The sequence below is a fragment of the Aptenodytes patagonicus genome, chromosome 21, assembly GCF_965638725.1.
Source record: "Aptenodytes patagonicus chromosome 21, bAptPat1.pri.cur, whole genome shotgun sequence".
Lineage (NCBI taxonomy): Eukaryota > Metazoa > Chordata > Aves > Sphenisciformes > Spheniscidae > Aptenodytes > Aptenodytes patagonicus.
The window spans coordinates 5,497,652-5,518,340 of NC_134969.1; the positions used below are offsets into that span (position 1 = coordinate 5,497,652).

General features: G+C 53.1%; 1 protein-coding gene across 4 annotated transcripts in view; it reads left to right on the top strand.

Annotated features, from left to right (window-relative positions):
• The window catches only part of PTPRU (protein tyrosine phosphatase receptor type U), an 82,796-nt gene extending 79,339 nt beyond the window's left edge, over nucleotides 1–3,457 (top strand). For all 4 annotated transcript variants that reach the window (XM_076357613.1, XM_076357614.1, XM_076357615.1 and 1 more), the window contains one exon: nucleotides 280–3,457. In XM_076357613.1, the coding sequence (XP_076213728.1) occupies nucleotides 280–342 (63 nt within the window). In that variant the 3' untranslated portion in view covers nucleotides 343–3,457. The remainder of the gene's footprint in view (nucleotides 1–279) is intronic.
• Nucleotides 3,458–20,689: the final 17,232 nt, after the last annotated feature.

A 20,689-nucleotide genomic window follows, 5' to 3' on the forward strand; every position in this document is an offset into this window, starting at 1 on the left:
TGGATCCGGGGGATCATCCCGGCTCATCCCCTTCCCCAGCAATGGGTGTCGTTTGCCGAAAGCAGAGTTTCTCCCGGCTGTTGCTTCAGCAGGACTGTCACGGGGGACGGGAGAGGGACGCAGCCCCCAGCGAGGGGCGACGCGCGTGTGTGTTTGTCTCACAGAGCCCCTCACAGCCTTTTCCTTAGGGCTATTGAAACTTATTTTGCCTTAAAAAGGGATAGCTTTGGGAAATAGTTTACTCGGGATCATAACACCCTCTTTTCTCTCTCCGAACAGGAGCAGTATCATTTCTGCTACGACATAGCACTGGAATATCTGGAGTCCCTGGAGACCAGATAGCACCTCGCCAGGAGGGCGGCGGCAAGGGCTTGCGCAGGGGTCGTGCCAACCGTGCGTTTCGCACTCGGATGTTGCGTTAGTGCTCAAGGTGAGGAGGGGAAACAGCAAAGGACCCGATGACAAAACCCATCAGATCAAGAAAAACGAAAGGACGTGGGGACGTGTCGGCCACTCCCCATCTTCATCCTCCGCTCTCCATCCTTTCTTCCCGCCCGGAGCGCGTCCGAGTGGCCGCGGGTCGGATGCCACGACTCGTCCAGTCCCGGCATCTCTTCGAGTCACGGTGGTGGGGTCGGTGTGCGCAGGATGCGGCCCCGCGGCGCTGCCTGGGCATCTCTAAAGCAGCTGGAGAGGAGGCTGGGGAGGGGAGGAGGTGGACAGAAGGAGCCGAGGCCGTTTCCCAGCAGGGAAGGATGGATATTTGGAGAAGAGACGTTGCTTTTTTGATTGTGCGTGGAGTCGAAGCTGCTCTTCCGAGAAGCCCAGATGGCTGCCGGCAGGTTTTGCCCTTGGTGGGGACACGCTCTGAGCCGGAGCAAAGACCCTGAGAGGAGCTCTTGAGTTTCTGCCCGTTCGCACTATGAGTTTGATCTTCACTTTTTTTTAGTTCTGTGAGTTATATCCCTTTGTGTATCTGGCCCTGGACAGAGCGGGGACGTGGGACGGTGGTGGGGCGTGGTGGGCACTGGGCACGCGATGTCCCTCTGCAGGGACCGACCCGGACCCCTCCTGGCGCCTTTGCAAAGCTTTTCAAGTGATGGTTCCCCTGCATCTCCGCCCCGTCTTTTCCATCTGTAGCAATTAATTCCTCCTGGGCTGACCCAAAGGCACCAGCCCACGGGTCCGTTTTTAACCCTTCCCTTGTGAATCGCTGCACATGAGACACCTTTGGTGCCCAGAAACAAAATCCTCAAAATTCAGGTCCATCCCATATGCCTCCTGGATGCCTCCCCCAGGCAGTTGCCCATCGATGCTGCTTGGCTTTTGCTGGGGTTGGCGACGCGGGACAGTTGGTTTTGGTGATGGCGTTGGCATGGGGTGAGCTGTGCTGAAGCCCTGAGCCGTGGTGGTGCTTCGGGGCTGGGCATGGGGAGGTCCCCACGCCCCTGGTGGCACTTGGGGACAAGTGTATGGGGACGGTGATTGAAGGTGTCTGATACGTTTTGGCTTCATCCTGCTCTCGTCGGGTGAGATGTCACTTTTTCTGTCTGATATTGCGATAATTACAGGGGTTTCTGCTTATGGGGGAGAGCCTGGTTGTAATCAAGCTGCAGTCAGGGTTTTCTCTCCCTGCAAATGGCCTCGAGAAGGTGCAACCAGAGGGATGCAGGTCTGGGGTCTGCCTCGCAGACTCGAGGAACTGAGGGAAGGTTGCTTCTGTCTTGAGGGCCAGGCAGAACCCTTCACAGTCATTTTTTTGGGGCATGAAGCAGAACAGATGAGAAACTGTTCTCCATACGCTGGAGGTTGCACGTGGGCAACCCCATCCTTCATCCCCTCCCATCCTTCATCCCCGTCTTCCCAGGGCACGGGAAGCTTCCCCGCCCTGCCTGCCCGGAGGCCGGGGATCCCTCTCCCCAGGGAGTTGCATTCAGATCCATGCCACGACTCAAAGCTTTGGAAGACGCCGTTTGGCCGGACCGATCTGGCAGCACGAAGGCCGCAGAGCCGAAATGGCTGCGCCCTGGATGAGCAAACCCGGGAGATATTTCCATCCACCTTCTGAGGGTGGAGGAGAGCAACAAGATAAATCTCGTCCCTCTCTCCACCTTGGAGGACGTCCCACCCGCTGCCTTGCAAACATCCTGGGTTGGTGATGAGGATTTCAGCAGCCTCGGAGGGTTTTGCCCAGACACTTGGCGTTCCCACGTGCTTGCCGAATAATTCACACGGCCTGACAGTAACTTATTCCAAGGGCTATACAACATTATTCCCCTTCTCTCTACCCCTGCTGTCTAACCCTGCCGTGTGCCCCTGCTGTTTCATGACCAAATAGTCTTTTTACCCCACCGGAGCCTGCAAAATGGTCCAGTTACACCAGTACCTGGTAACACCAGTACTCGCATCGCAAGCCTTGACTTGGAATAAATTAGTGTCCTTTTCCCAATCCCCATCTCTCTGTAGACATGTCCACGCTGTCCCGGGATGCCGCAGGGAAGGCGCTGTGTGCTGGGTGCAGAGAGGTCCCAGGGTGCAGAAATTGTTTGGTTTTGTGTGAAAATGGCTGAGCTGAACCTCTGAAATCCCCGGGGACGGGATGTTGGTGGCACCGTTCAGCCCCAGCGCCTGGGGGCTGGAGGGACGATGCTGCTTCACCCCAGACCTGCCAGGAGCCTGGGCCACCTGCATCCTCCCTCCGGTCCAGAGGGAGGGAGCGTCCCCCGGTGCTTCAAGTGTTGCCAGAAAAGGAAAAAGAAAAAAAAAAAAGGAAAATTGAAACCCCATTTAGTCCTAATGAGACGACAGAGACTGGAGGAGTTGTACATATGTTTTAAAAGTGAGATTTTTTTTTTTTTTTGCTATCTCCTTGCTGGATGTCTCCGGGTTTTTAGGGCATCTCTTCTGAAAGGCAGACTTTGAAATCACAGTGCTATAAAAACCAACCGATCTCCAACTCCTACTGAGATGCTCATATGACGTGAGGCAAGGACATCCTGTACATAGAAATATATATAGAAATATATATATAAAAATATAAATACTGTTCTTAAGATGGATAATGTTTATTGGTATTACAGATTGGAGTGGTGCTTTTTTTTTTTCTTTTTAATAAAAACAAAACAACCAAAAAAAAGGAAAAAATTAAAACCTGAGAAAAACGCCAAATTGGAACGATTTTGTCTATATACAGAAAAAGTGACCCCGAAAGCTGGCAGCATCCAAGAGCTGCTGCCAACGGGACTGGTACCAGGAGGCGGCTCCACCGTGGAGGGGGACGGTGTGGTGGGACCGAGGGAGGGATGGCGAAGGAGGGACACATCTGATGTGGATTGTACCACGCACATCCAGCTGTTGTTAACTGGTTTTTTTAATTATTATTATTATTATTATTATTATTTTTGGCTTTCTTTCCTTTTAAGAAAATCAGTTGCATAAATAAATGTTCCAAATTTGTGATGGCCTCTGGATTTCTTTCGCTGGCTCTGGCCCGGGAGCTGTGTGATGTAGGGAGCCCTGATGCAGGTACCCACCAGGCAGCTTGTAGAAAAGACCTCCGTATCGTCCGTATCTTGCTTTTCAAGGGTATTTTGGGGGAGCACATTTGCAGGGTTAAATTCCAGGACTGCAAACCCTTCGTGGCACAGAGGAGCCGTGTTTGCCCATCACCGTGCAGAGGAGACCGGGTTGCCTTGTGCTTGCAGAGCTTTGCTGTGGGCTTCCTCCTAACAGCACGGTGAGATCTTGGACCGGGCAAGACCTGCCAGCCAACCTGGATGCCCACAACTTCTTGCAACACTTCTGATGGAAGGTTTCCATTGCTGGAAAAGGTGTTACGGGGGAAGAAGAAACTCTTTCAGTGCATTTTCCAGCTGGAAAATGAAACCCTCTTGCAAGAAAAGCCTTCTGGAGAAGAAAGCTCCTGCATTGTCTTCAGTGATTTATTTATTACAAAGCAGCCTTCAGTTTAATCTGTTGTGATATTAAACACTTCCAGTAACACTTGAGTCTTAATTTAATGGAGACCAAGGAAAAAAAAAATTAATTGACTTGTCAGGACCGTTTTTCATCTTTAATTAAGGTTTGTGAAGGATGCGGTAATTACATTTTACCAATAAATAATAAAAAGGGGGATAATGCAAATTAAAATCAAGAACTGCACTTGGGAAGGGCTCTGGGTGTGCACGTCGTCTCTGGGCTGCAGGGTCAGCCCTTGGCAGGGGTGTCCCTGGGGGTGAGCTCATTGTCCCCAAGGCCTGAGGTGTTGTCCTGGAGGGCAGGGTGGCCTCGAGCAGTGGCAGTGGCCCGGGTGACAGGGGGCACGAGCTGGGCTGGCCCCTGCAGCCCTGCAACCTCCAGTGCCCACGGTGTGGAGAGTTTGGGGCTGTGTGGGGACGTCGGTCCCTGCTTGGGGAGGGGCTCCGCACCAGAGCAGCTTCCCAGCAAAGCTGTAGCCCCTCAAGCCATCAGCAATGTCCCACTGCTGCCTATTCCTTTCCCTTCCCGCTTGCTCTCTGTGGTGGTGACTGTGCGCAAAAAACCCAACCCTGAAACCAAACCAAACTGGAAAGCATCTGATAAATTTGCATCTCTAAAAAATAAGGGAAAAAGAGCCTTCTGCAAGGTTATTGCTGTGCGGCTCCGACCATCCGGCTTCCCCGGCTCCCCTGCAGCAAACAGCCCAGCCCCAGGGCACACAGCCAGGCTGGCCACCAGCTTGGTGGCTCGTCCATCCAGAGCTGCTTTGGATTTCTTCGGTGCCTGGTCACCCTCCTCCCCACGGTCCCCTCTTTGGCTGTATTTCAGCCACAGCTCATTGGGCACTCGCTGTCGCCGGCCGCTAATGATGAAAAAACCTTTCCCCCTGGTTTTCTGAAAGCCATCATTCCATCGGCTGGTCTGTAATGAAGAGAGAAACAGCAGCTGCTCCCTGGGGCCCTGCTCCCACCAGGAACGATGAATTGCCCCTTCTCCGCTATGCCCCATTAAGGTAAAAAAGGAGCTGTTTCTGCGGAGACGAGGCTGGTGGCGATTGGGTTTGGTGGCTCTCTGAGGCCTCGGAAGCTCGGGGAGGTGGGTGGCATCACTTTCCTTCCTTGCTTCATCCCTGCAACATCTCGAAGAGGCACGGACAGCCCAGGAGAACCAACAGGAGCCATGCCCAGACCAGGAGTCCGGGTCCCCGTCCCATAGAGATGTCTCATGGAGATGTTCCTCCTGTACCAGCTCTGGTTCATCAGCGTGTCCTGGTGAGTGACGTGTTGGGGGGGTAGCCCGGGGATGGAGCGAAACGCCTCTTTCCCTGGTCTGCAGAGCCAAGAGTGCCTTGGCAGGGCCGCAGGCGCCCGGGTCTCACTGCCACTCTCTACCCAGCATGGATGGATTAGAGGTGCTTAAAAGGAGCACTTTGCATTTCAATAACTAATCCAAATGTGCCATCCAATGCCCAACTTCTGGCCCTTGGCAAGTATTTGCCAACTCAATGCCTCCTTTGTGCTGTTATCTGCAGCACACACGCCCTGGTAGAGCTGGTAATAATTTCCGAAAGCCGATGTAATAGTGTTGTTGGAGGTGACCTGGATATTCTTGTTCCATTCACGGGCTTGTTCCCTAATCCAGGCTGACAGACAGCACTGGATGTGCCGGGGGAGCCCGGCTCCAGCCCCCGGCTGGTGTCCAGCAGTAGCTGCGGAGGTGGCAGGTGGGACCTCTGCCCCATCGACCCCCATCCTACTGCCTGGAGGGGTTGGTGTTCCCAGTGGATGCTCTGCTCTGTCCTCGCCAACCCCACCATGACCATCCTGCCCCATACAAATGCCCGTTGGTGTTCCCCATGCCGTATCACTGGATATGGCCCTGTTTCCCACAGCAGCTACTTCTGTGCAAAGACCCAGCTGGAGCGCATCATGTCCGACGAAGTCGTGGGATGGAGAAAGGTGCTGATCTTCCTGGTGCAGGAGCAACCCACATTCCCCTCCTTCCTCCTCTCTGGGACAGCAAGTAACGGGGCGTGCAGGGAGGTTGGTCCTCGCGCCAGCACTCCTGTCCTCGGGGCTGCTCAAGGTGGTGGTGACACCACCGGTGGTGGGGGCTGCAGGAAGAAGGAACTTAAGATACCACCCAGGAGTCTTTGGCTCATGCGGGTCTGCAGGCAGAGCCCCTGGAGAGCCTGCAACCCAAGCACGTTTTTAGGCACGTGGTGCCCAGATCTCATCCACCTATCTCAGTGGGTGGAGCCACCCAGTTATCAAGGGACATGACCAAGGTAGTCAAAGGAACTGTGGGCAGAACAAGGGCTTCCTTTTCCCTCTTCTCCTCCAGTGCTTCAGGTGAAGTAGGTCCCTTCCCGGTGTGGGGGTCCTACCTGGGGCTCCCCATCCCTGTCCCTCTCAGCAGCTCATGGCAGTTCACCATCTCAGGTTTTGGCTTGTTCCTTTTTATGTGGCATTTTAGAAGTTGTCTTGAGTCAAGGGTGAGGGCAAAAGCAGGACTGGGGGAAGGGTGTGTTAAAGCCCTCCAGATTAACCTTGACAGATTAATTCATTAAAGCGAAACCCAAATTCAATTAGTTACAGTGGCCCATTTATTGCCTGTGATGTATCTGCAAGGCCAAGTGCTGTCCGTGGCTCAGGTTGGGCAGATCATCTCCATCCTCTCTCTGATCCCCAGCCCCCAGAGACCCTGCCGAGCATCCACACTTCCCAAGCTCATCCAATGGGACTGGAATGGGGACAAGTGTGTCCCCATGCTCCCGTCCCTGGCACAGCTGTCCATCCTTGCTTTGCAAATCAGCCCAACAGCCTGGATTGGTCATGAGTGGTTGGTCTCGATGGCACCAAAATGTGGCCCTGGGGACGAGCAGAGATGCCCTCTGCATGCTGGGCTCTGGGGTGCTCCTCAGGCTACACACTGGCTTGTGCTGACATAGGGCCCATGCGTAAAAAGTTTTGACCCCGGTTTGTTTCTTACTTCTGTGTTCCCATCAGCAGCAGCAGCACCAGAGCTCACCTCCAAAACTGGGAGCTGGAGCGGTCCAGACGGGCGAGCCAGGGTGCCGCACCAACCCCCCCATCCAACATGTACCACATTTCAGCTCCACAACTCAGTCCGTCCCGTGCAGATATCACTGGGTTTCACTTACATTACAGCCTGGTTATTCTCAGCCCTTGGCCCTGTGGGTGTGTGCGGAGACAGAGAGCTCCCGGGTCCATCCGGAGCATGATCCCACAATCCAGGAAAACCCCAAACCAGCCAGTGTTTCACGTGGGCTGCTCATGGGGCTTCCCTCTTGCTGTGATGGGGAGCCGCCCAGGAAAAGCAAAAGGAAAGCTCTCTTCTGCTGACGTTATCAAAAGAAAAAAGAGCCCTCACATCCTATCATTTCTGTTTTAAGCCCAGGGTGGTGCCTGATGTCCCGTGCGAGCAGAGTGCGATGCCGGCAGCACCCTGGTCCAGGCTGGGGTTTTATGTCTTTGCCAAGCAGCGGCTGTGGGAGCCAGAGCCTGGAGAAGGAGGAGGGTGAGACATTTTGCCTCGATGTTTCCCCCCAGCCACTGTTTCGGATGTTAACACGGGGCTGCCTTAACCCGCACAGCAGCGAGCTGGGATTTCCCGTTGGAAAAGTGCTTTGCTGAAAATTCTTCGCTCGCCTCTTAGACAGCTAAGAGCAGCTGGAGCTGCAAGCAAAAAGCAGGAGCAATTTGTGGTCACGACTGGTTTTATAGCATGAACTGCTGATAAGGATCCTGCAAATTCTCCTCCTGCAGAAATTTCCCTAAATTTTTGATTCGTAGGAGAAAAAAAGAAAACCAGCTCTAAAATTGAGCCATTTCCATAAAAAACAAATCCCCTGGGGAGAAAATACAAGTTAGTAGCAATGTTGCTCGGTTCATTTTTTGTAAAGAAGTGTGTGGAGGGTCCCTGGGTGGGATGACCTTGTTCCCACAGACAGCCCGGCTCTGCAGGGATGCCCACGGCACTTCCTCCGCCATGGGCACGGGGAGCGGAGGCTGAAGGGCCTCGTCCAGGGCTGTGCCGAGCTCCCCATGCCCGTGCGGCACAGACAACACACTTCGCTGGAGACTTCCCATCTCTCCAGTGCTGCAAATGCAGCAGGGTAATTTATTTAAGTAGCCTTAATGGTACTGTAATCTATATGCTGATAGCGTCACCTATAAATGTTCCATCAAAAGGCTCAATAGGAAGAATTTGTATTTCGAAATAAATATTTCCTCACGGTGTGCAAAATATCTAATCATGTATTTATCCTTAAGTACTTCCAAAAGTCAACATAATTATTCCAGTCCCATTAAGTTTAATTTGCAGTAAATTATGCATTTAGCTTTAAGTTGAGGTTGCTGGTTAGAGTCAAGATAAAGCTCTTGCTATTTATAAAGCAGTATTTCAGCACGGATATAAAATACAAATGGTTGGACAAGAAAATCCTGCTCGGGAAGTTTGGGGAGAATTTCAAATAGGGAGGTTAACAAAAAAGCTGTAGAGCGAGTGTCTAATCACAGATGTGTAATCACACTCAGTCAACTAAAATGAACTCCCAAACAGCTTATGGGAGCTCGGGCTGCCAAAAGAATTATCCTCCGGATAAAAAATTTGATATTTTTCTCGGGACGTGGTTTTGAAAAACAAATTAATCATTTAACTTTCCTCTTAGTGTCGTGTCTTTGAGGTTTACAGGACAGGGAAGGTGTTCCTGCTGGAAGAGGTAGAACAGCTTTTATCTGTGATTTATCTGTGGTCTCCGATGTCCCTGCAGATTAATGGCGGTGGATAATTGATCCTCCCCTCCCTGAGCAGCCTGAAGGCCTTTGAGTCAATAGGAAAACTCCGATGGTCAACGATGGGTGCTCAACCTGTCCTTCCATGTTGGTGGTTGCTGGAGTCATGTCTCCACGTGCTGGAGTCACGTCTGCATGTGCTGGACCCACGTCTCCATGTGCTGGATCCATGTCTCCATGTACCAGACCCTCTGCACTTTTGGGGTCAATGGCCAAGTGACATTTTTCTATCCAGTCCCAGGAGGTGAAGAAGGTCATGGGAGGACTTTCAATCCCAAAGAGACCGCGTTGCTGGTGCCGGTGGATTGAAAATTACCTGTTTGCTGGTGGGCTGGAGGGTGGTCCCTCCGGTAAGGCAAGAGCAGAGGGGATCTGGGTTGGCTGCTTGGTTTTGTCGGTGGTTCTTTGGGAAACTTTCAGGACAAGATCTCCCAGCACTTCACCTCTCCTTTCCTAAAACTGGGATGACCTTGTCTGAGCTGGAGTCGGTGAGCTGCTCCCCTGTGTGTGGCATCACTGGGGAAAGGCTCAGGGCAGTCCCCCATACTGGGCAGAGCATCTCCCATCGCTCACTGTCACCCTGGGGACAACGATCTTGCCGTCCTCCTGCCCTCCCCTGCTCCGACAGAGCTCTTGGCCAAGGACAGCACAGTGCTTAACGAAGCAAGACTTGCTCAGGCGCCTGGGATGCTGTTGCTGCCCATTAAAAAGGGCTCAGCTGGTTGGTAAAGCTGCCAGATTTCTAAAGGCACTCAGCCGTGTCTGAACTTCGGGCCTCTCTTGGGGGCAGAGATGAATGCACCCAAAATTACCAAGGACTTTGGAAAATGAGGGCCTGAAGCATCCCCGCAGGGATGCATGGGGGCTGCAGCCGGGTCAGCAGCAGGGTGAAACCATCCCTGGGACTCAGGAAAGTGGTCTGCTGGGAGCCTAGAGGTTGCAGCTGAAAAACCAACTCAGCCCAAAGGAGCGGTGCCCATGGCAATTGCATATTTAGGTGACTTTGGGGAGGTTTTGCCTGCGGAAGTGGGATTTCGGCTGAGCACTGTGGGGGCTCAGGCACATTTCTCCCCCGTGGCGGGGTGGGAGGTGCAGAAAAATGCCCCGTCCACCAGCCAGCCGAGCCCACGTCCCCACCTCTGTGCCAGCCCCCCGCCGCCGTCCCCCCGCTGCTCAGCTGCCATTCGCACTGATTTTTCTCTTCCTTGCGCTGAGCCCTGAAACTTTTCCGCTGCTGTTAGAGTGGAAGTTCCCCGCAGCTCCCCTGGGGTGCCAGTGCTATTTTGTTTTCTAATTTGGGACATGAAAAGAAGTGCTGCCTCGCCGGTACCCGATGGGCTCTGTACTTCGCTCTGTAGACCTTGAACCCCCCCCGGCTCGAGCCCTGCTGCAGCGCAGCAGTGGGTGGGTTAGGAGGGCTGGCTTTGAACTTGGCTGCTTGTCCCCCGCTGGTCGCAGCGCAGGCTCGTGGCAGCAGCCTGTCGGCAGAGCAATCATCCTCTAATGAAAGAGCGCACGAGCACCTTGGGCAGCCCATGCTGGCGCTGCCTATTGATCAAGCTTTCACCATCCTTAAATGGATGGTGTTTAAAAAAAAGAAGGGAATATGGAGCAGCTCGTCTCTCCCTGCTCTGTGGGACATTTAATGCGGTTTGAAGAGGGATCGGCTGACTTGGCATCTCCGGGATTTTTGTTTTTATAAAATCAAAACTCATTAGAAATGCCTGCCTGGGAACTAGGTCTCATAGCCTTTTTTTTTTTTGCCAGGGCTAGCTTTACAGCAAGAAGTGTCTAGATCACGGCAGGGAGGCTGGAGTGGCTGCGGGAAGGGCTGGGAAGGGGGCGGGAAGGGGAAGGCTGTCCCCAGGCTCGGCTCTCAAGGATGCCGGTGGCTCTGCAGGTCCCTGGGAATTCACTGGATGAATTCACGTGGATGGGGGGCTGTTGGGGTGGGATGCAGAAAGTTGATGCACCAAGGAAGGATTAGAAAGTCGCAAGAGATTTTTGTCTACGTAAACCTGTACCGTCATCCATCCGTGCGTCAGTACCTGCCTCCCTCCGTCTCCCTTCCTGCCTCTTTTTCATGCAATCGCATCCAGCTGTGAGCAAGTCTGGCATAGGGAGGAAGGAGAGCTGGCCCCGAACACCGCCAGCTGGTGCAAATAGGATTGGAAGTGACTTGAGAAATGTCGCTTCTTATGCAAACAAAGTTTCCTTGGGTGAAAATTGCCGAGAGGAGGGAGAGGAGAGCTGGCGTTGCAGGAGCAGGCAGCACTGTGCAACGAGCCGCTCTCCTCTCTGCTTGTTTTCCCCCAGCCTAGACAAAGGTGTTTTCAAGCTAATGTGCCACATTTGGACTTGATATCAGTCTGCCAATCTCAACACCGATATACCGGCCACCAGCCTAACTTGGCCTGCGGAGCCTGGTTCTGGTGTCAGTCCCCCCGCCGCAGGCCAGGAGTACGGCTGCAGCTCGGTACGGCGGCGTGAAGCCTGTGCAACGTCAGCTCCGATGAGATTTTTTCCTTGTAGGACGTGCGCTACCACAAATCTTTTTGCACCTGAATAGCACCAGCTATCAAACTCATTTTGTCGGATTTGTGGTGTCTGGTGTGACTCACACAGCGCTCCCGGGATCCCCGCTCCCGGCCCCATCCTCTGGGCAGGGCTGGCTGCCTGCAGCGGGGTGGGTACCACCAGGAACGGGGCTGATGGGCTGCGGGGAGGTGGGCAGGAGAGGCTGGGTCCTGCCGGAGGGAGAGCAGGGTCTTACAGCTGTGCTTCCCGTCGGGTGTCTTCAGCGGCATCCAGAATCACTGTGCTGGAGGCAGCTGCTTTGCTAATTCATAGGGACCCGGGGCAGCTCACCCTGGGGAGGTGGAGGAACACCAGGGGCTTGGGCAGGAGCCTCCTCTGAAACTGGGACTTAAGCACTGAAATGTAGAACCTTTTCCAGGGGAGTAATCATTTCACAGCAAATTTCACACTTACTTTTTTTTGTGTTTTTTGGTTTTTTTTTTTTTTCCTTTTCTTGGTGTTTTTTTTTTCCTTTCGGTTTTTTTTTGGAAGGAGGACAAATTTCACCATGTCAAAAATTTCTGCTGAATAGACACTAGAGACCGAACCCCCTCTGGGTATTTCTCCATCCACGCTTTCAGAGCTAACCTGGCAGTCCTGCGCTCTGTAGCTGTCATGGTGATCTTCTACCCAAACCCCAGAGATGCTGCCTGACGCCCAGATACCCAGGTGCAGCCCCTGCCAAAGCAAATGGGGAATCGCTCCGTTCTGGGGGAAGGACATGCGCTTATGTACGAGAGCAGTGCCCTCAGCTCCCTGCAGCCCTGTTTGCGGGGTGCATACCGTCCTCGGCCCCAAGAGGCTGCGGAGAACAGAGACGGATGAAGGGTTGGGCGAAGCAGAGATGAAACGCTGCATCCAAGGTCATGAAGCCGGCCAATGAAACAGCCAAGAGTTACACACCAAGCCCGTGCGTTTTAGGTGATCTTCAGGCCGGGTCACGCTGTTGTGCAATGCCAAGGTATGCGCTTGCTATCAAATCATATTCCTCTTTTTGCTTTCTCTTTCTTGAGAGCTTTTGGAGACCGTTAAGAGAAACAAGAGATGTTTGCAAGGTTAAGAGACTCAGTGTCTAAACTTTCCATAAAGCTTTGCAGTAATTTACAGCTGAAGGCAGCAAGCGCTCTTCATGGGGGGAAGGGAAATGCAATTTAAGAGAACAGAAATAAATAAGAAGCCGCAGCAGCTAACACTCTCTGATTTAATCCCCAGCCCACGAGAAAGATTTATTCCATTATCTGACAGTTTGATCACTCCAGGAATCCCATAGGTCAACGCATATCTGCTGTTATTATCTCTGGGCTGTTTCCACCAAGATGCACAGGGAAGATTTGTTAAAGAAATGAACCAAAGAGGGGTGCTGATAGGAGTGTAAAACATGGGACACCCACAGACCTTTGTCATGGAGATAACCCAAGCGATGCTTCTATGCAGCGGCCGGTGTGGGTTGCTCTGTGCTGTGGATGGGAGGGAAACCTCGTGGGGTGCGAGGAAAGCTTGAGCCTCAATGGAAATAGAGAGGATGAAGAGCTGGTGTGTGTGTGGGGTCTGTCCAGATGGAGCAGCCCCTGCCCAGCACCCCCACCGTGCCACAGGCTGGTCTCCATGCAGGGGGTGCAGATCGATGGGGCAGAGCTGGGGTGGCCCACCACGGGGCTGACAATGTGGGTCTGGCTGGGGGAAGACTCTGGGAGCCAACATCGCTCAGTGCCCACAAACTGCTCTGGGGGCTTATTTCCACCTGCACCCCGTGGTCCCCCAAGGGCAGCTTCCTCATGTGCTGTTCTCTGTTACCCCACTGGCATTATAAGAAATTTGGAAGGTAAAAGTCTGGCCGCTGAGCACCTTCTGGGATCAGAAGGGCCAAATCCCTTTGTGAAAGGGGAATCTGCTCTCTGCTATGGGGCTGAGCCTCCACATGGAGGGTGTCGGTGTTTCCTACTACCTTTGGTGGGGGTGAGGGGGCAGGTAGGAGGGCACACTTTGCACACTCACGTGCAAAGAGGCACCCAGGAAAGGGAAATTCAGTCACAAGTGGTGAACAAGCCCAGAATACAGCGTGGAGGGACCATATGAGACTGGCATTAGGGGCCCAAAGCAATCAGAAATCCTCTTGTAAGTCCATTCGAGCAGGGAAGAGCTGCTCAGCCTGGCAGTACAGGGAGAGGGAAGCTCCTATGGAGGCTGAAGGATGGATGGATGAATCATTAAGTCATTAACCTTCATTAGCAAGGGCAGGCACATCTCAGGTGTTTCACAGATGATAGCAATGGAGGAGGGCAGGACCTCAGGGCCAGGGAATGTTCATATACAGACCCCTAGGAAGCAAGAAGCTTTTGGGTTGGTGGAGTCTGGTGGTTGTCATCCTAAGGTGCATGAGCAACTGCCTGGTGAGATGTCTGCAGGATAGTGGTGCTGTGCGTGTTGTTAGACTGGGAGAAAGTGGCTCCTGAAGTGCAGATGCACCAAGGATGTACCTCCCGGGGCCATCACAGCTCAGTGTGTGATGTGTCCTTGTCTTGTTTTGGTGTCTGAACTGCAGAGCTGGCTATTCAAGTTGGTTATCTTGGAGGCTGCTGTGTTTGGAGTCACTGTGGGAGGAACTTTTTCCATCAGGAAAAGCCCTGTGCTGTGGTGTGGGACACCAGTGGCATAGGCATGGCGCTCCTCTGAGCCATGCAGCTGCTGGCAGACAGGTTTGCTGCTCCAGATGCTTCTTGGTTTAGATGCCAGAAAAGGGTGAGTGGGAAACGTCCCTTGAAAACCCTGAAGAAATGAGATGCAGGTTGAAAGTCATCCAGCGGGGCACCTGCAACATGTTTCCCTCCCTGTGCTTCTCCCTTTCACCCTGTTTGGCTGCGGGTGCCTCTTGTGCAACCCCAGCATCCCCTCCCAAACATCATGTCTGCTCTGTGTGTCTGGGAGGAGCAATCAAAAAGACCCTCCAGGGTACTCATTTCCCCACTTGGCTTTTCTCTGCAAGTTAACCATTTCTCAGTGCTTCCCCTCTTCTTCCCTTGCTGTCTAATAATTTCCCATTGCAGAGTGTGGCTTTTGCTGTCGGAGCTGCCTGGGAATGGCACCAAAAAACCATGGGAAACTCTCCTACGCAATCAGGCACGTAGCCACAGAGACATATGTGGAGGGAAATGCAGCCCATACCAACAAACAGCCAGAATGCAGATACATAAACAGACACAAATAAACAGGCTCACACCCTCCAGTAAGCCCGAAACATCCACAGAGGCAGATGCATTAGCAAGCCTATATGGAGACACTCAGATATACAAAGATGCATGTGCACGTATAGCTTTTCCCATGCCATGCAGCTATAGCAAGAGCAAATGCAAAGGTGGGGCACAAATGCCTTGAACATGTGCTGCCCTATAGATCGACCATTTGGCAAAGGCCTCCCTTGGTTTGAGTTTCTCTGGCTGAAATTAAATATATTGCCAAGACCCAGAAGCTGAAGTTGTTTGCAAGCCTGTCCTTGCCCAATTTCGTGGCTTTCACGGGCTTTTTCATTTAGGGAAAGGCTGGCTAATGACTGCATAAGGGTGGGCAGAAAACTGCTGGCCAAGGAAAGGGTGTGAGATGGGTAGATGGAAGCCTAATTAGCAGTGTTGCCTTAATTGACCAGAGGAAGGGGTTGGGAGCTGCATTTATCTGTAGGCAAATGCTGTTTTTCTCCTGATCCAAGGTTTTTCCAGCATTAACTAAATAATTATCAACAGCCCAGCTGGCCTCTGCACGCCATGCCAAGAGGGGAAGGTGTTTGGCTTGGCTCCAGGAGGAATGATTCTGCATGGAATGATTTTGCCAGGGTCTTCTCCCTGGAATGATATCCCGGAGTGGGAGCAGAGTGGGTTTGGGCACTGCCCTGCCACCTGGGAGCCGGGCTCTGCTTAAGCTGTGAGTGGTGTGGCAGGAAACTTGAGACCCCAAAATGTGACTTTGTTTCATAGGGAAAAGAGAGCCAAAAATGCTGAAAGTCCCTGGGAAGGAAAAAGCAAAACTAGGAAAATACTGCTGCTTTTTTTTTTTTTTGTTCTGTAATTTTAAACGTTCCCCTTTGAGGAGCTCACAGAACTTCGTGTTGACATTGGCTCTTCAGGCAAGAGTGAGGTTTGTGTCAGACCACAAAATATTTTTCAATCAAAATAAAAAGTAGCATCAAAAGGGGAATAATACAACACTGTGTGAGTGTTGAAACCTGATATTTTCCAGTGCTTTTTCCCTGGCCCTCCCCCACCCCCAAACCCCCTCAAAAACCCAAACAAATTTTGCAAAACTTGGAGCGCATTTCCAACAGAGTTGCAAAGACAGATTCCTGTGGCGCTGGTTTCTGCGTTGCCCTGCATCCCATCCCACTGTGCACATGCCTCCTTATTAAGTCCCTTCTCTCCTTTCTTTTGGCAGGGCTGAGCGGAGCACGAGCCCCATCCCGGCTGCGCGGTGCTGTTGTGCTGCAAGCAAGGTTGCAGGTGGCCATGGTGGCCCAGTGTGGGCTGTGGCACTGCAAGGAAGGGAGCAGCAATGGGGGAGGAAACCCTTTACCCCGCAGCACCGAGTGCCTGCCGGTCTCCGTCGTATCCTTTGTTGATGTTTATTCCGATCTGGGGCCAGCACTGCCAGCTATACCCATTACGGCTGCGCCTGTCGTTAGGTGGCTGTTTTACCAGCGTGCGTCTCTTTGTGCAGATGCCGCCCGACACGGTGCGCAGCCGGGCTGCCTGCTCATGCCCAACAAAAGGGCATGAACCTCCCACGTTGACCAAGGCTGTACCTCCCCTCAAACTGCGTCCCCTGCCCCTGCTCCACAACTTGTTAACAGCCACCACGACCGGCGCTTTCCTGGCAGGCGCCGGGGCTCGCTCGCTCACCCAGCAGTGTATGGCGGGGCTGGCCAAACACACTGGCTTGCGATGGGCAGGAGCCTCGCTGGAGCGGAGCAAACCTCAGCACAGGCAAATGCCTTGGGGATTTGCCCAGAGGTTTTGCAAGCTGTGCTGATCACACGTGGCTCTGTTTCACCACCTACTTGTCCCCCAGCTGCTTGTTTTCATCCTAACTCAGTATCTGCGCTCCCTTGCAATGAAATCAGCTATAGTTGCTCTGAAGAAGGAGGGTATGGATATGCTGCACAGGGGCCCTGGCCATTTATGAGTTAATGAGCAGTGGTGGGAGGCCAGGAATAGGCCAGAACTGAATTGTAGCTCTTTCTCTGCTAGTTTTATCATCTGCTAATTGCAAGCAATGGAGGTGGCCAGCTACAGAGCCCCTACAAAGTCCAGGCACGGAGCGATACTTGCAGGGATGCCCCACTGGGCAGGAAAGTGCTTGTCTGATCCAACCAACGCAGTGAAAATCAGGCAGTGCTCAGAGAGGAGGAGGACTTGAGTGCTTGTGCGTAGGGCAGCAGGAGGGCTGGTTTTCTTCCTGGCTGGGGACTTGGGGTGAGTTGCTCCATCTTGTTTCCCCTCTTGATGTTTGCCTCCTCGCCTCTCGGGCGCTCTGTGGGGCATCTTGCTGCCTATAAACTGCACTTAACGCATTCATGAACACAGCAAAAGGAAAAAGAAAAGTACTAGTTGTTCAAAATGCTGAATAAATATTGACAGAGCGCTCCCACTATCCCACTTCCCAGTGCGGTGCTGGCTGGGCTCCTCTGCGCTCCCTCTGCACAGCAAGAGCCGTGTGGCATGACCCAGCTCACTGCTGTCAGGCTGGACATGCCAAGGGGATGCTATCCCCCTGGCACAAAGTTTGGGGTCCCCCACCCCTGTTTAGGTGCACCCGGGTCCTCGTGATGAAGGGTGGGTATGCAGCTCGGGAGGGAAGGCTGTTTGCAGACTGTGGGGCTTTGCAGTTTGGCACTTTCCTCGGTGCTGTGTCCCAACACCTGAGGCACCACTTGGTGAATGGACAGTTTTGGGCTGTGCAATTAGCAGCGAAGCAGCAGCCCAGGCTGCTGTAATGCCGGAAGGTGCCTGGGCACTCACCCAGAGCTAGGACTTGCTGCCAAGCATTTAATTAGAGTCCAAGGAAATTAACTTATTTTTAAAAATTGTGTTCAAGATGTGGGCTGTTCCCATTTGAGAGCCCTCTGCAGATGCCAAGGAACAGCTTGGTAGGGATGTATTTGCATGCCCTGCCTGCATCCCTGCCTGCTTTGCCCGGGGATGTGTGCAGGCGGGCAGCTCAGCTCCGGTTCAGACTCTATCCCACCGCCACTCGATGCTGCGCTGACCAGGAAACGCCTGCAGTGTGTAGGAGCTGTGAGTCCACCATCCCAGGTCTCCAACAACAGCAGAAAAGCAAGTCAAGAGGGGAGAATAAAGACAAGGTAAGCACGAAACATCCTCCACGGTGAGGGACTTGCTGAGCCCACTGTGTCCCAGTTAGCTGTCTACCCATCCCATCCCCACGGATCCACCCGCATCCATCTTCAGGGACTGGCCTCCTCCCTGTGGAGACCCTTCCTTTCTATCACCCGTCTCTAATGCATCGTGGTGAGATGTCTAACGTCTCCATCACCTGTCTTAATTTCTCTCCCCGTTGATTTCCCTGCCAGCTCCTATTTAGGGTCAATGAGTTTCCCCAGCCTTTTGCTACAAGCTGGGTCCTTCATCAGGCTGTCCCAGTCTGAGATGCATTGCACCTTGGAGATACCTGTTCCTCTGCATGCATTTTGGAGTCTTGGCTGGCCAGCTCAGGTTTAAACATGGGTTCACACATCTACAGCTTCAGGGGAAGCCACCCTGCTGCCTGTGACTCCCAAAGCACTTCGAAAACACTATCCTGTGTCCTTTTACAGAGGCGGCTGTGTCTGGAGGATGACCCAGAAAGAGGAAAAGTCTAATCCCTCAGGTTTCCTGGGCCCTTCCATGCCACCCGTGCCAAGTGTGCTGACATTCGCATCCCCACTGGCAGCAGGAGCAGAACAGGAACGGTGCTGGAGAGGCGGCTGTGCGTGACAGCATCTCAGCCTTGGCGCAGGGGCCAGGCGGTGCAGGGGGGGTGACAGAAGGGCTTAATGAGGGTTTGAAAGAAACATCTTGTAAACTTTGGAGCAAAGAAGCTGCAGTTTGATTTGAACATGTTTGCTTGGCAGGGGCTGTCCGGGCCCCTGCTGCTGCTGCTGCTTTTACCGGCGCTAATTAGGCAGATTTCCATCCTGCCAGTTGCACGCGCTTCTCCTGGAGTTGGCTCCACCGGTGAGCCCCAGCCAGGCTAAGCATTCCACTGTGGGTGGTGGAAGGGGTCCGTGTGTCCCCCCCAGGAGTCCTGGCTGGAGATAGCTCATGTCCTGGGGGCAGCCCAGGCACCAGCCGAGCCTCCTGGGATGGTGATGTGGCCCAAGGCCAGCGCAGGGAACGTGTGTCCTGGCTGGATGCCTGTCTTAAAGCAAAGCACTGACGATGCTGATGGAGGATACTCCCAAACCCCTGGGACCCCTCGCTGGCCCCGATGACTGGGCAGACACCAGCACCCGGCTTTGCACGGAGCACCCAGATCAGTACAGAGCACCCTGGGGTTTCGGCAATGATGTGGTGGCCCGGAGCAGGGAGCACTTAAAAACCTTTACAAGATCGGGACTAATCCTGCTCCCACTGGAGTCATCCTGCGTGTACTTTCCCTTCCATTGCAACCATCTGCTTCTTCTGAAGCTTGATAAATATTTCCTTTCCCCCGCTGTCTCTCCCCTTCGCTCCTCCTCCCAGGCAATATCTTGCAATAACCAAAACATCTGCGATAACAACTCCTCCCACCCCAAAAGGACTTTCTGTTTTCTTTTTTCTTGGCACAGCTTCACTTCTGCGGTGGGTGTTTGGAGGCAAGAAGGGGCAGTGAAGGAAACCCATGCTGACCTGCCTGTGCCACATCTGTGCCGAAGCTGTTGCAGCTGTTTTCCCGGTGTCTCCGCGCACAAGCTGTGCACAGGAGATCAACTCGCTCCGGTCGCCAGGGTGATCCATCTCCTTTTTTTAATGTTTGCTGGGAGACGGGTCCCTCTTAATCTATTACGGTGTCATTAAAAGGGAAAATGTTTGCTCCGTAGGGCCTCAAATGGCCTTTTTAAACTACAGTAAAAATGTAATTACCGGCTCACTTAGGAATTTAATCCTTGATGCTAACATGCACAGCTCTGTTTCCACGGAAGTGGCAGCAGATCTATAAAGATGGGCCTGATTCAGAAACTGGGCAGGAATAGCCCAAATTTGGCTGCTGGGTAGGTCCTCTGACGTCTCTATGACTGTTAGGGATGTGCTGCTGCTGTGACGGAGCACGTAAGCGTTTTACAAGATGCTTTGGGATCTGCAGGTGAAAATGTTGGTATTTAAGACAACAATCATCTTGTCCAAAGCTTAGAAATGTCGTGGGTTCCTGAATTTGGATCCCACCCTCCTTTGAGATGCTCAGGCTTTCCAGGCTTCATCCAGGATGGAAATAGCTCCTCCTTGTGCCAGTCCTACGTGGAGGGGCTCAGCCCACGTTGGCAGATGGGATTTGGAGACAGCCTCCGTCCAAGCAGCCCTTATACCTCACGGGTGCCAGCAGCCCCTGCCATATGGGGCCTCCCAGAGCTATATGGATGCAAGGAGACAGGCCTGAGGATGCATCAGTCTTACCCAGCCCAGGGATCCCCGGGGCACTGTCGTCACTGCCGTTGGGCCTCCATTTGTCACCACGGTACAGTGTGGGCAACCGTAGGGCCAGCTCACAGGGGTGTTTATTCCCATGGGTATGTCAAACACGCTCCAGAAACAGAGGCAGCATAAGGATGTCATCCCAGTAATTCTCTATTTTCACATCAACTAATGCTCCTAAAGGCAGATTGCTCTGCTGTGGTTGTTTTCTTGTCTATTTAGACTATGAACTCTGCAGAACAAGGGCCGCATCTTCCTCCATGTGCATCTGATGGGTGCCGTGAAGGGTGCACCACCTCCACGGGGTCCTGCCGTAGAAAGGATGGCCCACGCTTCAGCGCTGAGCGGGCTCAGCTCGCCACAGCAATGCTGCTGAAAAGGGGAGGGGAAACACCCTCAACTGGTAAAAGCCAATTATTTTTATTAGGGGGAAAAAACCCCCACAACCCTTCATTCATTCTGCGTGTGTGCTTTAAATCGTAGCAGTCAGTCGCACTGTCGAGTGGAACTTAATTATCTTACCGGGAAGCCAGGATTACTTACTGCGTCTCACAAAGAGAGGCACTTCACACCGTGCGCTGAATACGGCCGAGGTGAACGGGTTTCCATTAAAACCAGCACGACCCCAGCTGGCTGCTGCTGCCCGCAGCTGTCTTGGGGAGCAGC